Source organism: Anarhichas minor, unplaced genomic scaffold (assembly GCF_050575085.1).
Source record: "Anarhichas minor isolate MPS153535 unplaced genomic scaffold, ASM5057508v1 ptg000021l, whole genome shotgun sequence".
NCBI classification, from domain to species: domain Eukaryota; kingdom Metazoa; phylum Chordata; class Actinopteri; order Perciformes; family Anarhichadidae; genus Anarhichas; species Anarhichas minor.
The window spans coordinates 8,762,501-8,788,878 of record NW_027466467.1 but is presented as its reverse complement, the minus strand read 5'-3'; the positions used below and the strand labels follow the sequence as shown (position 1 = coordinate 8,788,878).

Sequence of the window (26,378 nt, the reverse complement as noted above, 5' to 3'; positions counted from 1 at the left end):
ATATATGTAGTGGAGTCAAAAGTACAATATTTCCTGCAGTGCAGTACAGGTATAAAGCAGCATAAAATGGAAATACAATGCAAAATATGAAAAGTGACTTTCCACCAGTGTCTAACTGATAGTGTTAGGGAGGTAGGAATACTACTGTGAAAGTGTTCCTGATAATGTGATAAAGGAAAAGAATATTTCTGCTGTGGAGCAAAAATAAATAATTAAATTACATAGTAATACATTTTATGATTCTTAATAATACTCCTGCTGCCTACTAAATATTACAGGAAAGGGGAATCAGGGAGTCATTGACATATGCTGTCTGTGTGTGTGTGTGTGTGTGTGTGTGTGTGTGTGTGTGTGTGTGTGTGTGTGTGTGTGTGTGTGTGTACGTATGTGTCCTCCCCCCTGATGTGCGCTCCGCTCTTGTAAACAGTCCCCCCCCAGTGCAAGGCCAGAGCGCAGATTAGTCTTGTTGACTCTTCAAGGACACCCTGTCACGCACAGGCAGCGGGGAACGGACCCTTAGCACGCACACACGTACACACACAGATAACCACCCCCTACACAATTGCACTGAGGCTCATTAATTTCCCAACGTATACATCCATTTCCACAAAGCTCAGATTCTGTGCAACGTAAAAAAAAACAGACGGCCTTGCCCACCGAAACATCTGCTGCTGTTGTGCGCTAACACACTTTCACCATCTGCCTCACAATTTCCCTCAAACACTAATCCAGTGACTCAACTCATGTTGTCAAGGTGAATAATAAACTGATACTGGACCTCAGTCTGGCTATGTGTTATTAAAAAACATACATACAGAGTTTGTATATGATTTCTCGTCCTGCAATTCTTTTCGACAGCATAAAAGTTTCTTGATAGAATTTGAAAAAAGAGAAATCTGGGTGAGGGAGGTTATGTGTTGGTTCTGAAAAGCCCATTTAAACATCAAGAAAAAAGAGGACAGCAGTTGCTATGTGCAAAATAATGGTTGCTACGGGTTCGTAAATGAGAAAGAGACGCGATGTGTTAAATTGGTGCCGTGTGACTTCATAACAGCATGAACGAGTCCTAATGATTTCCTAATGTTTAGAAAGTGGGCATTTTATTTTGAAAGTGTTGTGCATGTGCCCACCTTCCTGTGTAACAACAGGTTACTCTCCAGTGCAACGCCTCATTTATGTAATTGTCTTCTGGATTCAACATAACCTTTGACTTGTGCATATTACTTGTTATTTCTGTTAGGTTACATTTATTTTTATCTAATTTGTTTCACAGTCAAACTTGCTGCCTCATTATTGTGCAGCAGGCTCCAGCATCCTGTCTGCGATGCATATTTAATAATAATAGCAACCAAATGTGTTGTCACATGTAAACAGAGCCCCCCTGGAAAGAATAGCTGGCGAGCTTAACTTAGACTGCCATTAACTTTTAATGATGTTCTGACCTGAGGACAGGCACACCAACGCGTCTGTCTGTCTAATACCTCACAGGTAGTACTTGATGTACTAAAACTGGCTGATTAGTCTGAAACGTCCGACCCATGGATTGTCACACAAGCCATGGGACATCACGTTATATTCGACAAATACATCAGGTCAAAGTTACAAAGATGTGTGTAGGTGTTGTCTCTCTTTACATAGTCTGACTGGATGTAGACTGTGGGTATAAGTCTACAATTGGCCATCTATTGCCCCCCCCACCCCCACCTGCTATCTGCGCTAAATACTTTGCAAGGGCACCAACGCGGCTTCATTTACTTAGCGCCGCCCAAGACGATTGTGATTGGTTTGAAGAAATACAAACAAGCCAGAGCGGGGTTTTTTTTTTTCTTCTCTATAGCAGAATAATAACGTGTGGAGCCACTGACACAGAGAAGTGGAGTTAGGTCTCTCTATGCGAGACTTCTCTTCACGTGATGTGTTCACAGCTATCAAAATATAGAATAAAAGAGGTGCTTGAAACAACATGGAAGATTTGGGTAACCACAACATCCACTCACTGTGCTCTCATGAATAATGGATTACCATATTAGCAACTTATCTTACATTTTCAACAGGTTGGTAGCTCAGTCTGATTGTTAGTGAAATATGAGCCAGTAGCAATATTTTCTGTCACAAAGAGATAGGCACATAGTTATGGACACACATTTACTGCAGACACAAGTCGAGCAAGCATTACTAAATAAGATGCAATTGTGCAGAAACGTTGAAATGCTGCACCATGCGCACCTGTGACCAGGACTTCCACTACAAATTTGTAATTGAATCACAGGTGAATAACATTAGTAAATGGAAAACCAGGTCAACCAGGAAAAACATGCTTCAGCATTTAAAATACACATTGTACAACAGACAGTGTTCAGCAAGCACCATTGAATGAGCGAGGAGTGCTTAATCAGTGCTGCTGAAATGTGTCACGACAGTTAACAAATTTCAAATTCTACATGTTGTTATGTAATGTAATTATTGGCATCTGTCACTGACTTGTTATGAACATTTTAATTGTTATTCTATTGTTATTGCACTGCTGATGTTTTCCAAATGGAGCTGAGCACCTACCTAGGACCATGAACCTCTTGTTTAGAATAAGCACACTCATTAAGAGTTAGCGGTTAAGCAAATAGCTTCAAGCCAATGGCTTCATTTAAACCCAATTGAGATCGAAAGATGTGCGAATAAATGGGTGGATAACATATGTCTCCTTGGAGAACATACACAATCTGTTATATCACAAAACGTTTTTTTCCTAGATGCAAGTACAGATGAGTAAAAAAAACTCTTCCATTTCACTGAACATAGGGACGAATATCAAAAGGCATCTCTGCTCCTCTGATCGTGACCTATTCCTTTTAGAAGACAGAAAGCTCTTTGTGGGCATGCTCAACAAGCAACAGTCAGAAGATGACGTGCGGCGCCTTTTTGAGTCCTTCGGCAGCATCGAGGAATGCACCATCCTCCGAGGTCCCGACGGAAACAGCAAAGGTGAGTTTATAGCTGTTTATAACTTTGAGCCAGCAGACTCTTTTCACACGCTACTGCACAGAAATGATTTGGCCTTTCAAAGTTGGTGACTTTGCAAAGTTCCCCTTAAACACTCCTTGTTGAGGGATGTCAAAGCGGGCTATTTCACAATCATCAGAGGAGTGGTTACATAAGAATACTGTAGATCCTGTCAATTTAAACAGGAAATGCCATTTGAAGGTTTTGCCCACGGGGATGAGAGATATAAACCACCAACACTTTACAGATGAACCCCATTAACCTCATGAGTCAACCTACACGGCTGTGACGAAGACAAAAGCCAAGTCAACCTCCTTATTAACCACCTAACTTCATGACACGCCAGAGAAACTGTCCTTTCCAAATGTTGTCAGAGTGCTACACAAGTTCACTGCATGAAGTTCATCAGTGGGCTTAGCAGCCAATCAATGAGGCCCGATGATAACTAAGCCCGATGATTACAGTGGGCTTGATCATTCTGATTCCTCCGTGAAGCTCCATTAACAAGGCCTCATCAGCCAGCTTACTCGGCTAAGTGGGCTTTAGCTCAATAATTACTGGGAACTTGATCATTCAAATTCATCAACGGGGCTTGTCAATAGTAAGCGACACCAGAATGCTGTGGCATTTTAAGCCCCATCACAGGATCCCAAAGTTGTTAATGGTGTCAGAGTGGCATGTTTAGCCCACTTATTGAGCGTCGAGCTACACTGACGCAGCAAAAAGGGGGGTTTTGGTTACGTTGTTTGTTGCCGCTTTGGAAACTTATCCCTGGTGAAAAACAGGAAACCTTTTACTTGTTGTCTTGTTCCTGGAGATGTTTTGCGGTGATACTGTATGATATACTTTTCAGAAAAACTTTTCTCTTTTGTTCTCACTGCCTGTTTTTCCCCTTCGCCATTTTCTCATCCTCTCTCTCTTTCGCTCTCGCTCTCTCTCTCTTTAGGCTGTGCGTTTGTAAAATACTCCTCTCATGCTGAAGCTCAGGCAGCCATCAGTGCACTACACGGCAGCCAGACAATGCCTGTGAGTACATCTTATCTGTGTGTGTGAGCATGTAGATTTATGTGAGAGAGGTGAGTCACGTAGAGGGATGAGTCACATAGAGCTTAATTACCGTCTTAAAGTTGAGTTAAGCTATACTTTATTAATCCCAGTAAGGAAATTCGTCCTTTGCATCTGACCCATCCTAACTATATCAGGGTAATGGTTGCCAGCTACAGCTCTGACGCCATTGCCTTGGCAGAAGAGGATGTGTGTGCGAGTGCTGATGGAAGCTTATGTCATGTGTATCTGTATACACTAACATGTTCTGCGTGGCGTGTTTGTGTGTGTATGTGTGGGTGGGTGGTTGGGTTGGTGCACAGGGTGCCTCATCCAGTCTGGTGGTGAAGTTCGCCGACACGGATAAGGAGCGCACCATCCGCCGCATGCAGCAGATGGCTGGTCAGATGGGCATCTTCAACCCTATGGCCCTGCAGTTTGGAGCCTACGGAGCCTACGCTCAGGCAAGATGCCCCGCAAAACATCTTTGTGATCCACAGTTATACATTCAATGAACCACAGAGATTAAATGGAGTGTTCAAGCCTAGCTCACATGGGAATCTGAAATAGCAAAAGGAGATGTTCTTCATCCAAGTAGGAATGTATGACTGTATTTTCTTAGGGAAATACCTCCTTTTATACCCCCACCCCTTTCTTTTTTTCTTTCTTAACTCAATAATCTAAAGGCCTTATCCTCTTTCCTTACATTATTCTCAACCCTCCTTTGAATCCCCTTCTCCTCCACTGTGTAGGTGCAGCAGCAGGCGGCATTGATGGCGTCAGTAGGCCAGGGAGGCTACCTCAGTCCGATGGCGGCCTTTGCTGCTGCCCAGATGCAGCACATGGCCACCATCAATGGCATCCCAGGAGCACCAATGACCCCAACGTCAGGTAACAGTGGGGAAAGACCAAATGTGAAGGGCCTGAGGAGGAAAGAGTACTAGAATATTGTACTCAACTAAAAGTACTTTAATTACATTTTAAAAGTAAAAGTACGGTGTTTGCGGTCTCTTGGTGCTAACGTTACCGGTAACTTTCCCGAGATCAATATAGTTATCTGAAAAACGTATCCCTCTGTTTTTGGTCTAATTTGATTCTTCAACAGTTTCCTCTTGATCGATTTAGGTTATTCCGATCATTTCGGTCGTTAAGACATGCTGCAGTATTTCCTTTTTCTCACGTTGCGTTTCTTTTGGTTGTTCTCAAAGACAAACAGTAGTAGCTGTCAGTAGGCCAGGCTATCATTGGCTCGTGAGAGCTGGGGGCGAGACTGCAGTTACTGCTATTGGTTACTGCTACCGGATACTCCGCGAATTTTGCTCATGAGTAGTTAGGCCACATTTCACGTCCCTTGCAAAAGTGCCGATCCAGGCAATTGCCTAGTAGGTTATTAAAATGTGCTCTGAGTAAACGTACAGCCATTCTGTCTCAGATTCAGAATGGCTGTTGTTGTCACAGTGAGGGACATAATGGGTCAAGAAATCCGCCCTGACATTTACTGTCTTCACCGGCCCACTGGACCGACCACTCTGACATTTCCACGAGTTACTATGTGTCCAGTCAAAGTAAAACTTCTCCATATTGTCCTCGAAAAAAAACGTACTGTTTCTCTCTGTCTTTGCCCGTCTGACCCTTGGCTGCAGGTGGTAGTACTCCCCCAGGCATCAGCGCCCCCACAGTGACCAGCATCTCCTCCCCCATTAGTGTAAATGGTTTTACTGGCATGCCGCCCCCCCAGGCCAATGGGCAGCCTCCTGCAGAGGCTGTCTTCACCAACGGAATACACCATTACCCTGGTAAGGCTGATAAATTCAGGGGCATGTATGCAAACACACAAAACAACTCTCAGAGATACAGAAAACAAATCATAAAGCTGTATAAATTATGGCTACACTGTTTACCATGTTAAACCATGACGTCTTGAAAATGAAGCTAAAATCCTCAGAGACACACTCTGCAGTAAACGCATCCATTGTAGCGGGAAAGTGTGCATGCTGCTGGCTTACAGGCGTGAATAGCCTTGAAGCATGTTCAGGAGGCCGAGGCCAGACGAATTTAGCCCACAGACAGTCAGCATGTCGAGGAGATGAGTGTTTGGCAAAGGTGCTTATGGGGCTGCTGGAGCCTAAGTATGCGCTTGTGTCATGAGCCGTGGCTAGTACCTCATTGGTTTTTGTCTGTGAAGAGGTGGAAGAAAAATCTGTCTTTTTGTTTTTTCTTTACACTCTTGTCTCTCCAGTGTTGCAGGAGATGGTTTTTAGGGAGGACTCGGAGAAAAACGGCTTGGGCGTGGCTCCGCGGAGTTGTTTTGGGGTTCAGGGTGGCTGCTTCCTCTCTTCTCTCTCTGAAGGTAGCGCTCCTCTCCCTCCTCCCTCCTCCCCATCCTCTTACCCTTCTTCATCCCACTTCCCCATGGGCTAAAACAAGGGTCAATACGATTTTGAGCTTGTGAAATATTGTTCAGAAATCATTTCAAGGCCTGAGGTTTTATATCATCCTTTGGAAACCTGTGAAAAACCTGCATGAGAAATGTTATGAATGTTCAGTAATGATTTGTAGTTGTGGAATTTTTTTTTGTTTGGATTCCAAGCAGAAAACTGTGTCACACTCCCACAGTCTAACTTCAGTGTTAGACGGGCACACACACTTGAAAGTTACAAGGACAAACTGTGGCCCTGATTTTACAGTTAAAAGCAGGGCAGAAATCATATTATAATTATAATTTAGGTGTCACAAATGGTGTGGGGAGCATCACAGAAATTCCTTTGTCAGACATTCCAAAATATATTTTTTTGTAAAATTGCTAATCTTTTCCACATTCACAAACTTTTCGTGCAACAGTTTCCCACCGGTTCACAAAGGATGAAGTACAACTACAGGCTTTATAATTATTGCTGAACATGATTTTACAAGCTTAGAATATATTGACTTTTATTTGAGCCCATACCTCTCTCCTTTCGAACGGCTATCTGAACCGTATTTCAGTGTTGCTGTTAGTCCACGATGTGTTCAGTGTTTCTTGGGTTTGGTGATAGTGGTGTTTTCAGTGTGTACGTGGTTATCGGTGTGTGTGTGTGTGTGTGTGTGTGTGTGTTTTCTCAGTGGTGTATTTAATGTGCATGTACTATGTGTACAGATGGGTAGTTATTAAGTGTGGCGCAGCATCTGTGGTAGCAACAAGTGTGTTTAGAATGGGGGGATTTTTTCACGTTTCATTTTTAGATAATTAATTGCATCTCCCACATGTGAAGTGATAGCAACAGGTGCATCCAGTGTTGTGAGTGTGTATTGTAACTGTATTGCCGTATATATGTCTAACTACAGTAGACTGTCAGACAAATCAATGTTCCTTCTTCGTATGGTTTGTTTATAATAGATACATAAATAAAAAAATGTTTTTTCCTTTCCTGTGGTGACAGTGGAGCCGTGTGTTGTTTTTATATTTTAACTGTGGTCCCTCAAAGTTTTACTTTTTTACTTCTCTGGAAAAATCATGAGCAACTTTTGAAATGCTTTAGGAGGAACATAAAGCAAAAAGCCCAGCAAAAGAGAGAGAGAGAGAGATTCTGAATTCAGTTCCTCACACAGTGGAAGCAAAGCGAGCGGACACTTCGCTGTTCGGATCTTTAACCTTTCTGCTTTTCTTCTCCTTTCTGTTCTCCTCTCCATCACCGCTCCTTCCATCCCTGCTCCCTCTCACCTTTGTTATATATTACTCTCGCCTTCCTCCGTGCCTTCTCCTCCATCTACATTCTCCCTCCGTCTCTCTCTGCCTCATCTCCTTCCCCCTACACACACACACACACACACACACACACACTTCCATCCATTCGTGCTCCCCCTTCACCACCTCCACCTTCTTCTGTCTCTGGTGGAGCAGCTCAAAGTCCCACCGCAGCTGATCCTCTCCAGCAGGCTTACACAGGAGTCCAGCAGTATGCAGGTCTGTCTGTCACTCTCACAGCAGCACTGATCTCTGTGTGTGTGAGTGTGTGTGTGTGTGTGTGTGTGTGTGGTGACCGAGAGAAAGGAAAGGAGAAAGATTCCTTTGTTTGAATTTCAATTTTGATCATGTAACAATAGGTGTTTCAGTCGCACTACATCAATTTATTCTCTCTGTTGTGTTCACTGTGTGTGTGTAATATGGAGACTCTTCTGTCAGTTATCTGATCGATTGCCTGCTGTGCTCCTGCATATATCACATTGTTTGTATGTATCCGAGTGTGTGTGTGTGTGTGTGTGTGTGTGTGTGTGTGTGTGTGTGTGCGCGTGTGTGTGTGTGTGCGTGCTCTAGTCATGACTGTTATCTGATCCGCGCTATGTGCGTGTGTATGTGTCTCAGCAGCGTACCCCGCTGCATACGGCCAGATCAGCCAAGCCTTCCCCCACCCTCCACCCATCATTCCACAGCAGCAGCGAGAAGGTGACACACACACACACTCAAACACGGCACACCATTCACTCCTAAATATTCATGCATGCCGCAAACATTTACTCATATTTACCTCTCTGTTTGTCTTTAATCCTCTTGCCAATATAGTCCTGGAATAAACACCCACGTTTAAACACATCCAGGCAATTCGCAGTCCTCGTTTTATTTTCAGGCATGATTTCACCGTCTGCCAGTCTGTCAAAAGCAAAAATACTCACACTAACACGCGGTATGTTATCAGTCAGGATTGATTAGAGAAGAGTGACAGCTTGAAATCTTTATTTTTTAGCCTTTTAAAATCGAGACAAGTTTAAGATGAAATCATAATGCAAAATAAAAAGAAAGTTTAAAGTGTCAGGTTACTCGGGTTATGATGCAGTGACGATCCCTGCTGGTTGTCGGGCATCTAACTTTACCGCCATTACTGAGTGTTTCAAACTGAGCGTTGAACCTACTCATGAACTCAATGACCTTAAAGCTCATGCAGGACACCCATGCTTGGGACATTACTGCCCTCTTGTGGAAAATAAACAAAACATTGCACATTTATCAGAATTGAACGGCAATTTAATGAGTTTTCCATTACAGCTAAAACTGTCAAACAACCCAACATTACTGTTAACTAATGGCTGCATGCTAAAATAAAATCTGCACCTCCACAAGTTTTTTTGGAACCCTGACACCACAGCTGATTTCACTATTCGTATTAAGAGAATAAGTATCAAGCTAGTTGGTTAAAATAAAAGTCTAGGTTTATAAAAATGGTATTTTCATATTACAATAAATAGGAAAACATCCTTAGTAATTATCATTATTATTATAGGAGTTTAACTCTCAAAACCTTTGTGTCACAAAATCTATTGCAAGCAATTCTTTCAAATAGTGGTAGCGCAATGACTCACAAGTCAGAGTCGCTCACAAATTGTAGATATATTTGTGAGTCCTACGGGGCTCTGACATGTTCATGCATCTGCAGCAAGTATTTGTTAGGATTAGTGAAACTACAAAACAACAAAATAAACAGGAGAGGAAATTATCTTGTGTTGCAGTGTGAAGCTTTAATATTTTAAATTTGGTGAAACAGGCCCCCGCTTTATCAAGAAATAGTACAAATTACTCATCACACTTTCCTAAAGCCCAATGTGACATCTTTAAATATCTTGTTTTTGTCCGACCAGTAGTTAAATATTCAATTTACTACCAAATAACCAAATAAGACAAAGAAATATAACTTGTTTTCGATTATCAAATAGTTGCAGATTTATCGACTGTCAGTTGAGTAATTGTTTTTGAGCAAATGTTGTTGAATCCTGACATCACATCATTTTTCCTTAAAATGATTTACTTGAAATCAGTGAGAAGAACTCAAATACAGAAACACATCCGTTAACATCACACCCACTGTCAAACGCAGGCATCTTGGTTCACCGACCAAAAATGTACATGACCGAAAATCACAGTAAGAAGTTCACGAGCAGTTTTCGGGGCATTTTGGTAAACCTTCACAAGCTATTCTATCTTCTTCATCACAAAGTCTCCTCTTGTTGCGCTCAACCTTTTAATGCTTCTCTCTCTCTCGCCTTGCCTCTCGTTCTCTGACCTTTGCCCCTTATCTCTCTCTCTCTCCCCCCGTCTCTCTCTCTCTCTCTCTCTCTCTCTCTCCCTCTGTCTCCGTGTGCAGGACCAGAGGGTTGCAACCTGTTCATCTACCACCTCCCTCAGGAGTTTGGGGATGGAGAGCTGATGCAGATGTTCCTGCCTTTCGGTAATGTCATCTCCTCCAAAGTGTTTGTGGATCGGGCGACAAACCAAAGTAAATGCTTTGGTGGGTAAAAATGAACAAACCAAAAGATTATTGGTTATTTATTCTGATTATTCTTTTTTACTAATCACCTTCTTTACCGCAGTCAACACCCCCTTCCTAACCTCCCAACACCCCTCCCTTACAAAAATTAAAACAAAACAGTGGAGAATTTCTCTACAGTTGTGCAAAAGCTGGTTGTTACTAAAAAGAAAGAATAGAGAATGAGTTTGTTTGAATTTTTCTATTAATCATTAAAGCTGTTTTCTTTTGAAGCTCCAACTAATTTATTATATGATAAATATTTCAGTGATATATGTAACTGCTATAATGCTGACATCAATAGTTAATAGACCGTGATAGAAGTGAGTTGTTTTAATGCCATGTTTGCACAGTTACATTGCCACTGTGCTCTTTATGACATATGCATACAAATGCTGACTCTCCGTCTCTTACTTACTGTAAGAAAAAGCAATGCATGCTGAGAGTACAACAGTTGCTCTCGCATGCAGAGATAGAGAGACTGCTGTCTCACTTCATACCACTGACAGCACAATTCAGCCGAATGTATAATTATGCGGCAAATTACAAATGGATTGTGGAGAATATTTAATGGAGAGTCCGTCAGGTGCAACCTATTTTGCAAAGTAGCTTTTGCTCGTTAATACAACACAACATTAATGTTGTATTATTCATGTTGCAATTTTGAGATGCAAGTTTTAATTTGTGATTCGATGCTTTCTCACTTTTAAGTGGAAATTGAAAACCGAAAAATTCAAAAATAGCACAACCACGTTGATGTTTTGGTTTTACATCCCATCACCAAGTTCATATTGTGATTTTGGTTGCATGCAGCGCTCTGTTATGTGGTACATTGTTGTTGTCATACTGTATGTTAGCTGTATTAATGCTTATGAAGTGCCGTATTACATAGTATTTGTTTTATCAATGCTAAATGATAGTAGTGTTTTCATTGTTTTATGCACAGATACAATTATTTCATTCTTATAGTAAAGTTCTACAGTTATACATTCATGTAAAAGACTGCTTCATCTTATTGGACCCATCTTCATTATCCTTTCTTTTGTAACCCCAAACTTCCTTTGCCTCTTCATCTAACCACACCCTCGTCGTTCTCTCCTCGTTTTGGCCTTTCCCCCAGGATTTGTGAGCTTCGACAACCCAGGAAGTGCCCAAGCTGCCATCCAATCAATGAACGGCTTCCAGATCGGCATGAAAAGACTCAAGGTGCAGCTGAAGAGGCCGAAGGACGCCAACCGTCCCTACTAGCCCCCCCGCCCCAGCCAGCCGCCGCCACCCTGGCGGCCGGGGCAGCCGTTGCACACAGGGAAGACAGGTCAGACACCCGACCCCTACTCGTCTCGAAACATTTGTTGTCACTTTAGTCTGATAGGTGATTAGCTGAACCAATGCATGCAAAACCACTGCATATTATATTGACAAATGCTCAAATGGCAAGCCCATTCATGGCACCGCCTGATGTTCTCTCTGTAACCTTTTATAAATGTCATAAAACATCTGCAGAGGCCTAATAACTCGCTGATCATCGGCAAATTGCTTGTAAAGAATAGTGATGAAGATTTACCACGTTGTTGATAGTTCAAGTACGCATTTGTAAATGTTAACTCCACCTATCACCTGTCGTTATGACTCATTATTGTGTAAGAGTTATTGTTACCAGTTATCCCACGGGCAGCAGTATATGCGTAAGTAAAACACCCCACACATTTGAGGACAAAACTTTCAAGTTTTGGAAGTAGACAACAAATAAATACAAAGCCTTTTTGTAATCTACAGTTAGATGACTAACAGTATATGAAGAATCAAATGTTAAATACATTATTTTATTCCTACGTTATGAACTCTATACCCTGCCATGCAATCGTTCATTCATTTCCATGACTGGTTGAAACAAACAGAGATGTTTACTTACATGAAGCCTCCTCTATTTGTAGAACAGCTTTACAGTAAGTGACCCTGTATGTTACCCTGTAGGTAAAAGTTAATTGGTAATAGGTTCTGTGTGTTGCACAGGGAAGGAATCGCTTCCAAGGGAGAGGCATTTATTACCCCTCAGGCGGGTAATTGTGCTGTTCCTCTTTGTCTCCTCCCTTCATCTGTGTGATGGAGAGTTTAGGCTGCGTCGTTCATTCAACACTGATGACTTCATTCAAGGGCAACTTATCACCCACTCACAAACTAACTGAACCACACCAGACAGTGTCCCGAGGCAAATCACTGCGAGAAGAATAGTGCAATCTCATATGAATGTGTCACAAAATATGTGCCACCGTTACTTTTGACATATAAAACCATTTTCAACAGAACGGTAGTGAAAACATCTCTTTGATTTCATTTTCTTTTGACCTGAGACTGACAGTTATTACAGTGTTTGAAATGTTAACTGATAAACGAGCGTATAGACATTTTTGCACCGGAATTCCCAGTTTTATTACATCTAAATGATAATAATAAACTATTATGGCAAAGAGTTTTCAGACTGCGAGTATTCAGACTGCAAGCTGGAGAACTTCTTAACTTCTAATGACACATGAGGGTTAAGGTGTGTCTTGATTAAAATCCCTTCATCATTTCAAAAACAGGATTAAACGGTTTGATTTAAATAAAACACAAACCTTAATTGTTCTTCACATAGGAGATTACAACGGCGTCACTGCCGGGAAGATCAATTATTTCTCTGCAGGGTGAGCACTGATTTGTTTTCAACATTGTCTCAACAAAATTATCTTTGTTTATCCATCCCACAACGTAGAGCCTTAGTGCCAGTGAAGATGCTTTAGAGAGGAAGGTGTCCTGTAAATATATATCCCACTGCTCCATCTGCATGTAAATAAAATACAGCAAGTATCATCAGCAAGGGCAGACACATAAGGAATAAAAAACATCTAAATTAAAAACAAATATTTCCCCCGTTAACGTTCCTTTAGCTGTCTGATGTAATGTAGAAATTTGGTCTCTTATGTAATAAATGTTTGTTTCAGCCCAGAAGGACAAGCTGTCTCTTTGAATCGTCTAGATTCAAGTAAATAAACAAATCAACAAAAAACTAGACGAGCAATTACAGCAAAAATTAACAAGATCCAGATTCTACAGCTATAGTGGCTCTGACAGGCTGCAGTGTCAGCATGCTAACATTACAATGACAATGCTGACACGCTGATGTTTGGTAGGTTTACTTTAACCATGTTCACCATCTTAGTTTAGAGTGTTCGAGTGTTGCACTAAACACAATGTTTTGCAGGTGATGGGCATAAACCAAATAATTCAATCCAAAAACAATTCACCACAAAAGACAACCCGTTGGTGGCGCTGGAGGAAAAATCTTGGGATCAACAAAGTCATTTAGACACAGCGTCTAAAAACATGGACGTGTGTATAAAACGTTGATGTTGAGATATTTCGCTGAATAAGGGAAAACTTTGGCCTGCACCATGAACATCATGGGCACCATGAACATCTGTACCAAATTGCAATCCATCCAACAATTGTTGAGATATTTCACCAAAATCTAAAAATGTTAAACACATGGTGGCATTAAAGGAAAAGTCGTGGGAACCCCAAAGTTGGTAGGATTCATCCTCTGGGTACCATGAATGACCATGTCGAAACCATCTCATAGCAATGCAATAGCAGTTGAGATATTTCAGTCTGAACTGAAGTAGGAGACTGACCGACCAACTGACAGACCGCCATTGCCATCCCTGGAGACACATCACTCGCTAAAAATGTTCCTAAAATCATATGCTTTACAACCTTTTAATGTGCATGAACTCCACCAAGCATCTTTTTTGCTTTGTTTTTGTTTTTACATATAAGTTGACTGAAACGGTTTCTATTTCTTCTTTCAGGTTTTGTTGAGCTGAATCATATGTTGACTTCTTGCTACCCGCCACTGAGTGCAAACTCAACATCTGGACCACTGAGGCTGCTTCAGAAACAGAGGAGAGAGAGAGAGAGAGAGAGCGATGACCGAGTCAAGGACACCTCTTTTTTGGATGTACTAAAACTTTGGAACTCAGAGAGAATTTGTACCAGCCTGGTTAGCCCCAGGACCCCTTTTTTTTTCCTTCTGCACACATATACACACCTCTTTCCCCACAAAACCCTGCTTGAATGACAGCTACCGTTTCTGGACCACAAATACTTTTACTTGAACAATGAAGGGAGAAAAAAAGTAAAAGAAACTCTATCAAACCTACTTACAATGACCAAGCCCACTGAACTCTTAAAGGAAACACGGATGTCAAAAGTCCAAACAAGAACAAAAACTTTTTAAAAACTGAACAGAAGATTGCCGTAGGAGATCTTTCTGGGAGATGGTTTGAGTTTGGGGCAATTGACTTTTGAAGACCAATTTATAAGACTTGAAAAACAAGAAGGGACAAAGAAATTCTCGGAGAGAGAGAGAACAAAAGTAGGGAATGTGATATTTTCAGGACACAAATTGGCTTCGATTTGGGGATTGCCATCTTTAGCTCGGAGTGCCTGTCCGTTTCCAGGGGATACCGTTGCCAAGGAGAGCCATAGCAACGGTCTCCGGGGAGTCTTACCTGTCATTCCTTAGTTGTTTTAGGGACCAAAAGACCAAACGTTTTTATTGCTGAGGACTTGTAGCTCTAATATACTCGGACCACTGCATCTCTTTCAGTCAGTGTTAACTGGTTGAAGAGTTGCACTTAAAAAAAAAGTGTACATTTCAAATATATACAACACATGTATATATACATATATATTGCTGATATGCTTTTTGAATACAGGCAAAACTATTTCAGATGACCAAATGAGGTCTCTCACTTCGCTAGTTTACAATTACTCAAAATGTTTATTTTTTTCTCTTCTCATTTTGTCTTGGGAGGGATGGCGAGTGCATGGGAGGGGCTGCTCCGTATCACAGCCTTATCTTTTTTAACTTGACATCCTAACCTCATAGATAGAATAACATCAGAAACGTTTGAAATATATGAACTTGTTTATATTTGCAGTACATATATGTATAACAAGCATTCAAGCAAGTGTATTCATATATACAGTATATATGGATAAATAGGTATTAATCACAAACAAATATATGTATTTATATGCACATATTTTATATATGTGTGTCTGTATATAGAACGGCCACTGACTATGTTGAGCTGTAATTTTTTGTAGATTTTAGCTGGAGTTTGAAACATCGCTCTGCTTGGGAAGAATTGCAAATCTGGCAGCTCCCAAAACTGCAGGCATTCCTATCTCTGATTACCTATATGCTGACACACAATATATTGCTAAAAGATACATGTGTGAGAATACACATATGGTGTAAATATTATCTGAAAATGCAAAAAGCCACATCTCAGTAGCAGGCTTTAAGAGAATCAGGCTTAATGATTTTTAGAGGAAAAGGACAATTATCTTTGACTCTATTCCAAACATATCTTTTGAGCTTACACACACACGCACACACACACACACACACACACACAAACTTCTCTTTGAAAACTTGAACCAAAATGAATATGTCTCACAACCCTTGCTCTCTTTTGCATTCAGTAAAGTGCATGTAGCGTATGGGCTGTCACCATGTCAAGGTGTGCCTTGTCACCTGCAGAATCTGCCATCAAGCACTGTGCTCTCAGAAAACTAAGAAGAAAAAAAAAAACGAAACACACACCACTGCAAGCAGCAAACGCGCTATTATGATGTCAAAACTACAGCCAGATCCATGTCATTTGTCAGCCGCGTAGAGAGCTTCAGTGTATGTCCAATATAACAAACCATCAGACAACTGCTGGTCCATCAATGTCTTTGAAAAAAAAAAAAAAAAATGCATTTAGAACTAATGTAGACCCATGCGATTACACTTGAGATAAAAGCTGGCATTAGGTAACCTGTTAGCACAGGTACTAACTACCAGAGCTGTGTGCAGGGCACCTGTGACCATGTTCCACTGGTTGGAGTCAGAACTGGGGTAAAGTTCAGGGTTTCAACTGGCATCACTTGGCTCGATATGAGAAGTGACTTTAACATTAGGTTTTAATGGTTATGAAGGGGATGTAATATTGATGAATATGTTATAATTAGAGAGCTGGCTTCCCATTGAAGAGAATAAGGGATGTACTTTCCCATTCGGCAGTTAATCTGTGGATCTCTGCTGGTAATACTTAACATGAAGCATATCCTTTAGAAGATGTTATATTGCCTTATGTTAGGTTACTGTTAAAAACATAATGAAACTGTGGAACGAAGCAATAAGAGTGGAAAGCCATTTACGCATTACAACTGCTGTATCACCGAGGCTGGTTTCATATTGCTTTAACATACAGTTTCTCAGTCTACAAAAATGGTATTAACACCGACTATATACCTGCAAAAGGTCAACAGACTTGGATTTATTGGATCCTGCATTCAACACATATTCAGCTGGTGGAGATTACTCAATGAATATTTATATATATGAATATTTATAAGGCTATATGACACTTTGGAAGACAATGCTTCCTGTTGGGTGATGTTACTAGTTTTTCCTATAAACTGCTCATTATTTCCCTCGTGTCTGTGTCTAACCTTTTTAGTACATTGAATAATTTAACATTTACCTTCCAAATCCAGCGAAGCTATAAGACGCCACTACACATCCCAGGACGTCGCTGTTGCTCTGTATGTGCCACATAACAATGCCCTGACTGTGGCGCACAGTGCAAACCAGATGACCGTCATGATCGTTTTTGCTCTGACAGTATCCGCGGTTGGTTTGTACAAAACGTCTTGTACATCCACCTGAGCTGCCTTTGAGATAACAATAACATCCGAAGCTAAATGTCACGAGTCTGGTGTCCCTGATCGCCACACTGTGTGCCCTTTGACTGCCCCTCGCTGCTCTGAGAAAATTGAAAAAAAAGGGTCGACACGGTCTGTGCTTTTCTAATGGTTTGTTTGAGCGATCACTCATGTCTTTCACCGAGCACCGTGTTTTCATGTCGAGTCAAATGAGGGAGGGAGGGGAAGCAGAACGACCACGGGAACTAGAACGCCAAGCACCTCTTCTTCATTTGCTCCAACTTTAAGCTGCAAGTTTACATGAGAAAAGTTAAACAAAGTATCGTGGTTCAAAAACAACAAGAAACAGAGCAGAAGTTTGAATATAAATATATATATATAAATATATACATAAACCGATGAATATACTGTAAATTGTTTCCTTTTTTTGCTCTGTTTTCCTCTGTACATAGGTTTGCATATTTTATAGGACTTTTACTTCTATCTACAAGGACTGGATAAAGTACTTTAAATACTTAAAAAAATATATATGAATGAAAACATGATAATGCTCATTAAAACCAGGTACAAAAAAAAAATAGTCGCTAGGATACGGTACAAACTGTAGGACCTGACCAAGGCATTTATCCAGAATACAGTCAGGGAGAGCATTGACCTCAGCTAGAGTTTAGACACACATTGACCTATTTTATAGAAGAAAAAAATACTTTGTTCTATTCATTTATCTATTTGTTTAGATATTTATTTATAAGTCATGTCCGAGATAATATGCATGCTTTCATGGCATTATTTTTCTATGAGTTGGTACGTGACCAAATAGTTTTTATATGACATGCATGGGCCACTGTTGTGGTCCACAGATGATCATTGTTCCTGTCTGCAGGACCACGCCTTCAACACTTCTTTGATGACGGAGAAACAAAACGCTCCTATTGACCAAGTGATGTCAAAGACAGATTTTTCATCATTTATTTATGTCTTTATTTATTTATTTATTTATTTTTATGTATTTATTTATTCGTGCCGTTTGATTCAAGATTCGAGCTCTCTTATTGCAACCGATCTGTGTGCTTGTTAGTGCTACTTTGTATCACTGCATCACATATTAACACAGAAGTATTGGCAAAATGAACTTCAAAGACTGATTTTTACGATTGCTTGCTGCTGATAAACTATTCAAAACAACGCAGTACAATACTAAAGCCTTATGTATATTTGTAATTATAAATTCATATTGTTCTGTTCCAAAAATGTAGCTTTACTAAAAGATTGTCAACAAAAAAAAAGATGCCAATTGGAGGATTCCTATCATTTTGAGTATCATTCGATTCCATCCGTGAAAATTCCATCCGTGAAAAAAGCGGACAATTCCTACTTAAACACTCCCTCATAAACCAACTGTTCAATCAGATATGTAACACATAAGAAGAAATGCCTTGAGGTCACTTTAAAGTGCTGCTAATGTGTAAGGAGCCAATGTCTGACCAATTACTAATCACCGATTGACTGCCTGCATACAGCATCAGTTTTGATTCTTAAAACTTCATTCCCCTTTTCCCATCTTGCTTTGTATTGTTTGACAGAGCTCTGATCTTGTTCAACTGATGTGTTCTACCGAGAGCACAATTCAATGAAAACTGCACTATCTCATCGAAAGAAATTGAGTTACTATCATTCTTCTTAATGCCGTTAGCAGTGGTTTTATTTCTAGAGCTAAGTGTTGCTAGAATCACATTTTCCTTCATATGGTTTTCAAAGTATTCTGGAAATCTATTTCCCAATTTCAGCACATACGGAGGGTGGGGAAATGAATGTTGCATATTAAGCTTTGCCGGGTTCCTGATGAGCTAAGCTTCCGATTGGGCAGTGCGCTTTAGGCTCCCACCCCTGTCTCTCCAGACAATTCTCTGGTCCCTTGAACTCTTTTTTTGTAATTTTAAATGAATGATGCGTCTCAGCTTAGCCCAATAATAAAGCACAGTCTAGAATAAAGTGTCTTGTGTCGTGTCATAATTACTGATAACTTATCAATATGAGAAACGAACGTCACCGTTATTCCCCATAAAAAGGAGGTGATGATTCGGTCCATTTGTCTGGCGTTGGATATGAACATGTCATTATATACTGCTGGGTATCCAGATTTTCATCATTTAAGGATAATTGATTTTAGTCATAATAATCACACCCACAGATTCTCAATGTACAATTGTGTATAGGGTGTATTATTGCTGGCATTGTTCTCAGGAACAACCTGCGTAGCTCAATGGTAAACAGTTTTCCTGCAGTGACAACATAACACCAAACTAGAAGCAAAACCAATTCTGAAAAAATATTTGTTTATTTGTATTAAAACCACAGTATAGCAAGAGTACAATCTACAATATCATAATTATTCTGTATTACAACATCAAGACCAAACAGGTGGATATGAAGCGACTGGACACATTTTCTTCTGTGTCAGCAAATGAAGAAAATATCCTCCAGTATTTGGCTTTCTTCCAGGTCCTGCTGGGTACTCTGAGGATGAGACCCAGCAGGGGTAAGCAGGGTTCTGCCCCCTGGTTTGGGGGCAATGAGCGTACGTTGTGACGTTTTGAGTCTTCGAGACGACTGCTTGCTCAGCTCAGCGGCAGAGACGGGACTAAAGACATCCAATAACTCAACCAGAGAAAAGTCCAACCTAAAGAAAAAAAAGTAGAATTTAAGAGTTCTTTGTTGTTTCATTCAACTCCGTTTGTTTTTTCTCCACATGACCTCTGCTTGTTTCAAAAGGTTGGATTGGCACAGGCCTACATTCAGAACACAGTGGGGCCCCGTTGACGGGCAATGTTGTAAATGAGTATCCTTGTGCAGTTTCATTGTGACACCAGCTCCAGAACGTGCTCTCAATGTTAAACAAAGAGGGTGCAAGTCAAGGGACCGACACCAGACGAGCACAAGGCCAGAGTCTACTTTGAGCCCGTCGCTTGTACAAAAACATTCGTCATTCACCTTTCACTTGTTAACACAGACCATATGAAAGCAAATCTCCTCGACATGTTAACAACAGCTTTCTTGCTGAAGTGTCCGCTGAACCCTAACAAGCAACGTTAACAAGTCAAAACCACTGGGGCGTCCCAGCAGAAAAACACACGTTCTTGCAGGTGTGAGGGAAAAAAAGAAAAGAAGGAGAGAACCCGAGGCCTTCTCCCCTGGAATAGAAATGAGGGAATGTGCAGAGAAATAAATAAACCAAAACGGGTAAGATTAAGCTAATAGAGATTCAATCCCTCAGTCTGGCTGGCTTGATAAATTATTCAGTGTATACACAGTCGAACAACGCCATTCCAGATACAAAACATGAATTCTTTAAAGCACGCTCCACTGATGTTGCCAACATAATTCTCTGCTCGTTTAAAGCTGCATCGATTTGCATCGCACGGCTCCGTACACAGCTCTCCCAGGTAAGGGCGATCTTTGACGTGCACTTGTTGATATGCATGTGGGTGGTCAGCGGACAGACACACCGGTGGAACTTCCAATCAGGAACGCATTTGTCTTCCTCCGCACGTAACTACAGACCTTAACGCGTCGTGTTTTCACGTTAACTTGAGGCAGCACACATCAGTAGTTGCAAAGCTTTAAAAAGGCAAATTTTGCTGTAGCAACACGAGCTAATGTATGCACATGTTAAGAGCGTGAGGGAGAGAACGTGAATGAGGGGTAAGTCGGCTGAGGAATGATAACTGATGAAAATAAAAAGAGACTGAAGCTCAAGTAAGTAAATCAGTCTTCCTCATTAGGTCTCCTGCCTGTCAACAGCAAAGGAGAAAGCAAAAGAGAGCGTGAGCGAGGGATCGAGTGTGTGTGTGAGTGCATGTGTGTGTGTGTGTGTGCGTGTGTGTGTGTGTGTGTAAGAGAGAGAGAGAGAGAGACTGGAAGCGAGTGCAGCTTTGTGGATAGAGAGAACGGCAGAAAGGGAATGTGGGGGAGGGTCATTGGCTGGGTTCCTTCTCTCGAAATGTGAGAATTTGCATTTTTATTTGTTGATTTATTTAACGGACAGGGCTCTCAAACAGCCATCCATCAACAAACGACATGTCGGTAATGAATAATGCATCACTTACCGGCGGTCACAATCTATAACAAGGGGAGTGTGGGGGGTAGGGGTACAGTTTGGGCAGAAATGGGGGGGGGGGGGGGGGGGTAGTGGATTGGGTGAGGGGAGGAGGTGGCACAGAGATTGCACAGGGGCTAGAGAGAATGCCAATAGATTTTCAGAGGGGTGTAGAGTGCAACAAAGAACTTCATTTCTTGGCTCCAGTTAGTGTGAGGTGAAGTTGTGAATTACTGCTGGATATTAATATCTCCCAAAGGAGTCCTGGAAAATCTATTCTTACTGCCCATGCATACAGAAAGAAAGTTTCGGTCATTGTAAAAAAATAAAAAAATAAAAAAATAAAGCTTTGGTCCGGGATGTTGGGTCATTTTAACAGCATCCAGAGACGCTGCACTCCGATATTTAAGTACTGTTTAATACTTCAATTTTTGGTGACCGTCAGCAGATAGTAACCGAAGGGAGTTTAAAATATCTGCAGATGATTCTGACAATATGTATTGAGACTGCAGACTCTTCGATGTCAAACGGAATGCTTTGTGTTATAAGCCTGTAGATAAAAAAAAAAAAAAAAAGTCCTTTCAGAACTACTCTGAAACAAACAGTGGTTAAGCTCTGTCTACTTTCTTTCCTTTGAACACACACACACACACACACACACACACACACACACACACACACACACACACACACACACACACACACACACACACACACACACACACACACACACACACACACACACACACACACACACACACACACACACACACACACACACACACACACACACACACACACAGAACTGTACCTTTCTTAGTGTAATAAAAAGCGTTGGGCTTCATTCTCCCAGCGCACCAATACTGTTTGTCTCTTTTCTCGCTCTGCTAGGCCAGATAAAAACTCCTTCTGCCCACGCTCCCCACCACCTTCTTTCCACTCGTAACTTTCACTGCTTGTTTGGCTCCTCTCTTTCATTAAAGAAAGCCGTCTCACCCCGGCGCCCCTTTTCATTTGCAGTCCAAACAGTAAGATAAAAAAAACCCTATAATGGCCACTGCGTATTTCCCGCATGTCAATTTCCCAACCAATCAATAGCAGGCGGGCAATGGCAGGAAGGATGGAGATGAGATGGGCGGGGTTGCGCTGGAACTGTCTCATTACTAACTAGCACAGGATTCATGAAAGGATTAAGAAGGTCACTTAATGTCAACCCCAGCTTCGCTTTGCAATTTGCACATCAAGATTGAATTGGTTACGATTAGATGGTCACACGGGGCACGTTGTTGCCAAGTGAAACGGGGGGGGGGGGGGGGGGGGGGGTTCAGGTAACACTCCAAATCTTACAGTAGGAGAGACCTTTCTTTACCAATTGTTTTTGTATTGTTTATTACATTCTGAGAGCAGTTTCATTTCTTTCATGCTTCATAAATTATGCAGAGATTTTTTAGAACACGCAAAAGATCTATATCTAATCCAAATCAGTGAATTACATCCTTCCTAAGAGATGCACATGAAATAAACATGTTGCAAGAAAACCACAAAAGGCATCCGAGAGGCAGACTTCCTCATTACTGGTTGTAAAAGAAAACAGTGTGTGTGGCGAAGAGTCCAACAATTTTAATAGGCTTTGGAGGTGTAAATGGGTGGTAATAAGATCTGATGCCCTGGGTCTCCTGTTGGAATTAATGGGCATCTGCTGGAGCTCACAGTTCGACTTGGACCAAGCACTGCTTTGTTTAAGAGTTGCTCATCGGAGGATGAAAACTTTGAGCTGTTCTGAAGAGAGGCCGTCTCGTAGTTACAGTATCTCCTATTAAGCTTTTTACGAACGGAAATCTGACATTATGCAAGAACAAATTGGCTCAACTTTTGAAATAACAATTTTTAAAAATAACGCTCCGCAGCACCACTGTTACAAATTGCTTCTCGGCAATTGATATTTTAGCACACACATACACACGCAGTGAGATGACAGTCAGGTTAATTACCATTCTGTTTAAAGGGTGTAAGAAAGAACGTAATCGTAATTCGTTTTAAGGAAAGTCTAATGCTTGCACTCAGCGATTCATCCCCGTCCTCAAAACTCCTCTCCCTTCTTACGTCTTTCTCCCCGTTTCCATTTCTATCCATCTCAACCTGATTTAACTTTCCCCCCCGCTTCCCATTCCTCACTTTATCCAATGCCCTCACACCTCACTCACCCTCAAACACACTTTTTAACATCTCTCCCTCACTCTTGCTTTCTCTGTCTCATTACTGTGGCAGAGAGAGAAGGGAGGGCAGTGTGTGCATCCAGAAGTCTGTTCAATTACACCTGCTGCAGGGTCCCTGCTAGGCCGACTAATGGAACGCAGCATGTCTCCTGACAGGCTGGCCACAGCGCTAGCTAGCCCCAGTAAAAAGCTCCATTTAGCCTCTCACAGCTCGAAAAGTTAGCTCGACTAAGAAAACGCATCATTTAGCCTCCACCACTGCAAAGCCCAGGAAAAGCTTCTGGGTTTCAAAATGTTATAACTGTGCTATATTTATAGATTTTGTTATTGTTAACATGTCTTCACAACTAGAGGGAAAAAACATCAATTGCCTTAAAAGGTCAGATAGAATCCTTCCTAATGTCTCTCACATGGAAAGAGTAGCCCGCCCACACTCAGACCTCTCTGTAGTAGGGAAACGTAGCCCTGAAAGAAAAAGCTATATTCAGAATTTCAAACCAGCACAGAAAGAAGTGTTGCCTGGATCCTTCAAGAGCTTAACTGTGCTGTTTTTCATCATCGTTCAATGAGCAATATTAATCTTTTGGCTGACATTGAATCTAACCACCCGGGCTGTTCTTCACAGAACTAATTCTACTTTTTTATTTTGCTTTAGTCCCGCTGCTTATCCAGCATATAGGAAATAATGCTTCACTTACTAGCTATTACAATACACAGGAAATCTTTATTAATTGCTTAATTGATGTGTTACCTGGCCTCAGGGGTCTTTTGGATCACAGACACTGAGGTGGGCTTACTCGGGCTGGACTTAGCAGGAGATGTGGCCGCGTCCTGTCTGGACCGCTCTAAGGCCTCTGTTGAGAGATGTTAGATTAGATGTTAGAGTGTTGTATCAGAAACAAGACCAGCAAGGCTGAGAGCAATGCAGGCAAGACATTGTTTTAAATTACCATGATGCTATACAGTTCCTCCATCTAAGTTTTGCATGCATATGAATGTACTAAAATAAAAAAATCAATTAAATCAAACTCTTGACAGGCACAAGTATGATGTTTTGAGCCAGGATGTTCCTCTGTGTTTAGTCCAGTCAGCATTTAATTATCTCTGATTGACAATACAAGCTTACCAGCGCCAGTCTCCAGAGGAGCAGGTGCAGTTTGTGGCCGTTTTCCACGCAAACTCTGTCCTGCAGGATGTACCTCTGCATCTTCACACACACTGTGGACCAAAGACAAAATATATTAAGCTGTCTTGTGTGTGTGTGTGTGCGTGTGCGTGTGCGTGTGTGTGGTTTACCTGGGGGGTAAATCTTGGTGGGACGCATTCGCCACCTGTGGGTCTCCATTTCTAGTGCTTGAGCTGCCGAGATCAGACTGAGCCGCTTGTTGAAACCTAACAATAATACGAGATATCGTATCAGCTTGTGACGCTAAACATTAGCGAGCAATGTTACCAGACACGGTTCGCTTCTCTCTGGCTTCTGTGTACTACCTGCTGTAATCGAGACGCGACTGACGCAGCTCCTGATTCTGCCTGTTGAGCCTCTCCTCCTGCTCAGCCAGCCGCGCGTGCAGCCTCTCCCTCTCCGTCTCCAACTGCATCTTCTGCAGCAGCAGCTGGTGCCTTTTCTCCTCCCAGTCCTCGTGACCCAGCAGAGGCCTGGTCAGGGCTTCATTGGCCTCTGAGCCATTGGCACTCCCACTGTGGAGCCTGTGTGTAAATGCACATTTCATTAACTTCATATCCTTACATTCTTAATGTTCGTGTCTTCATGAAATGCTAAATTCGATTTAAAAACGACAGGAAACTAATGTAATCATGTGGTTTAATAGGGAAAAGGTTCATGACTGTATAGGGTACTACTGTACCTTTCGCACTCATGCCGGTTAAAGGTGTCATGGTGGCCATTCTCTAGACCTGAGCCGCCGCCTTGACCGCTGCCCAGGCAGGGCTTCCATCTGTGGTGGGACTCCCTGCACTCCCTTTTCTGAATGCTATGCTGTTTGATCGGCCCATCAGTTGGACTGAACTCACTATCGCAGGAAAGAGAGGCATGATTGCTAAGGGTTTGTATTGCTCCTCTTCCTCCTCCTCCACCACTACTGTGCACTTGAGCCTGTTGTGCTCGAGTAGCAGCCAGGCTGAGGTATGAGCCATCAAAGAGTGAGCCATTAGCTCTGCTAGTAGATGTTCTGCTGGGGGCTTCCTCGCTGCCGAGCACCTGGACAGAGAACAAAGAGGACAATAAATGCATTTTGGCCAATTTACGAAGCCTCTGAAAAATTCATAGAGTATTTCAGCCAAAAACGTAAGATTGCTCCATAAAACCTTAATGTAGAGCTGGGCTACAAGCCAAAACTTACCAATACTGAATAAGGACTCACTAACCAACCTAATTAACTCGTGTTTACGTGCAGTAAAAGCTTTCCCCGTGTGCTTGTTCCACAGGAGCTCACATATCACTTTCACTTTATGCAGTGACCTGAAGCATTTTTTTGTCTTTACTTTCTTTCAATATACGCTCGTATGTAGTGATTGTGTACTGGGCTCTGAGTGCTGCCATAACACAGGTTGACGTACACAGCAGTACAGTCCCTGAACACATCCTGTGTAGACACTAGGATTCAAGCTGCTACTGCTTTAGTCTGCCAACGGTCTGCTTTCACTTTGTAGCTTCATGGACATGGTAGTAGGTTCGCGTTGGCTTTACAGCAGCATAAATGCAAATCATCCTTCAAAACCTGTAAACTGGACAGTGGCCACAAGATTAAGAGAACAATTTCTAACTGAGCACAACTGGCAGGTAAGCCAAGGTCAGGAACATTAGGAGATAAACATAAGGAGGAAAGTCCATCTTGTCGTTGACTGGGGAAGAGACTGTGACTAATTTGCCGAGGGTCAGAGAGCAGGCAAACACACATTATTCAGAGCCACCGCGGGACAATGAGGTTGGCCAAGTCATCTATTCTTACAGTGGCTGAAGCCAGAGAG

The 26,378-nt window shown here is 41.7% G+C and overlaps 2 protein-coding genes across 45 annotated transcripts in view; one reads left to right on the top strand and one right to left on the bottom strand.

Moving 5' to 3' along the window:
- Positions 1-11,564, top strand: part of celf4 (CUGBP, Elav-like family member 4) — a 71,909-nt gene extending 60,345 nt beyond the window's left edge. The window contains exons 4-13 of one of the 43 annotated variants that reach the window (XM_076096169.1): positions 2,851-2,979; positions 3,944-4,023; positions 4,365-4,505; positions 4,794-4,932; positions 5,685-5,837; positions 6,281-6,391; positions 7,922-7,984; positions 8,387-8,464; positions 10,155-10,298; positions 11,437-11,564. In XM_076096169.1, coding sequence (XP_075952284.1) covers positions 2,851-2,979; positions 3,944-4,023; positions 4,365-4,505; positions 4,794-4,932; positions 5,685-5,837; positions 6,281-6,391; positions 7,922-7,984; positions 8,387-8,464; positions 10,155-10,298; positions 11,437-11,564 — 1,166 coding nt within the window. Of the gene's footprint in view, positions 1-413; positions 438-2,850; positions 2,980-3,943; positions 4,024-4,364; positions 4,518-4,793; positions 4,948-5,672; positions 5,838-6,280; positions 6,392-7,921; positions 7,988-8,380; positions 8,465-10,154; positions 10,299-11,436 lie in introns of all 43 variants that reach the window. The other 42 variants (XM_076096183.1, XM_076096182.1, XM_076096180.1 and 39 more) reach the window with 42 other exon arrangements.
- A 7,827-nt stretch (positions 11,565-19,391) lies between these two features.
- Positions 19,392-26,378, bottom strand: part of kiaa1328 (KIAA1328 ortholog) — a 16,230-nt gene continuing 9,243 nt past the window's right edge. For both annotated transcript variants that reach the window (XM_076096269.1, XM_076096270.1), the window contains 6 exons: positions 25,256-25,608; positions 24,879-25,097; positions 24,684-24,779; positions 24,514-24,605; positions 24,139-24,241; positions 19,392-19,755 (listed from right to left, as the gene is read on the bottom strand). In XM_076096269.1, coding sequence (XP_075952384.1) covers positions 19,533-19,755; positions 24,139-24,241; positions 24,514-24,605; positions 24,684-24,779; positions 24,879-25,097; positions 25,256-25,608 — 1,086 coding nt within the window. In that variant the 3' untranslated portion in view covers positions 19,392-19,532. The remainder of the gene's footprint in view (positions 19,756-24,138; positions 24,242-24,513; positions 24,606-24,683; positions 24,780-24,878; positions 25,098-25,255; positions 25,609-26,378) is intronic.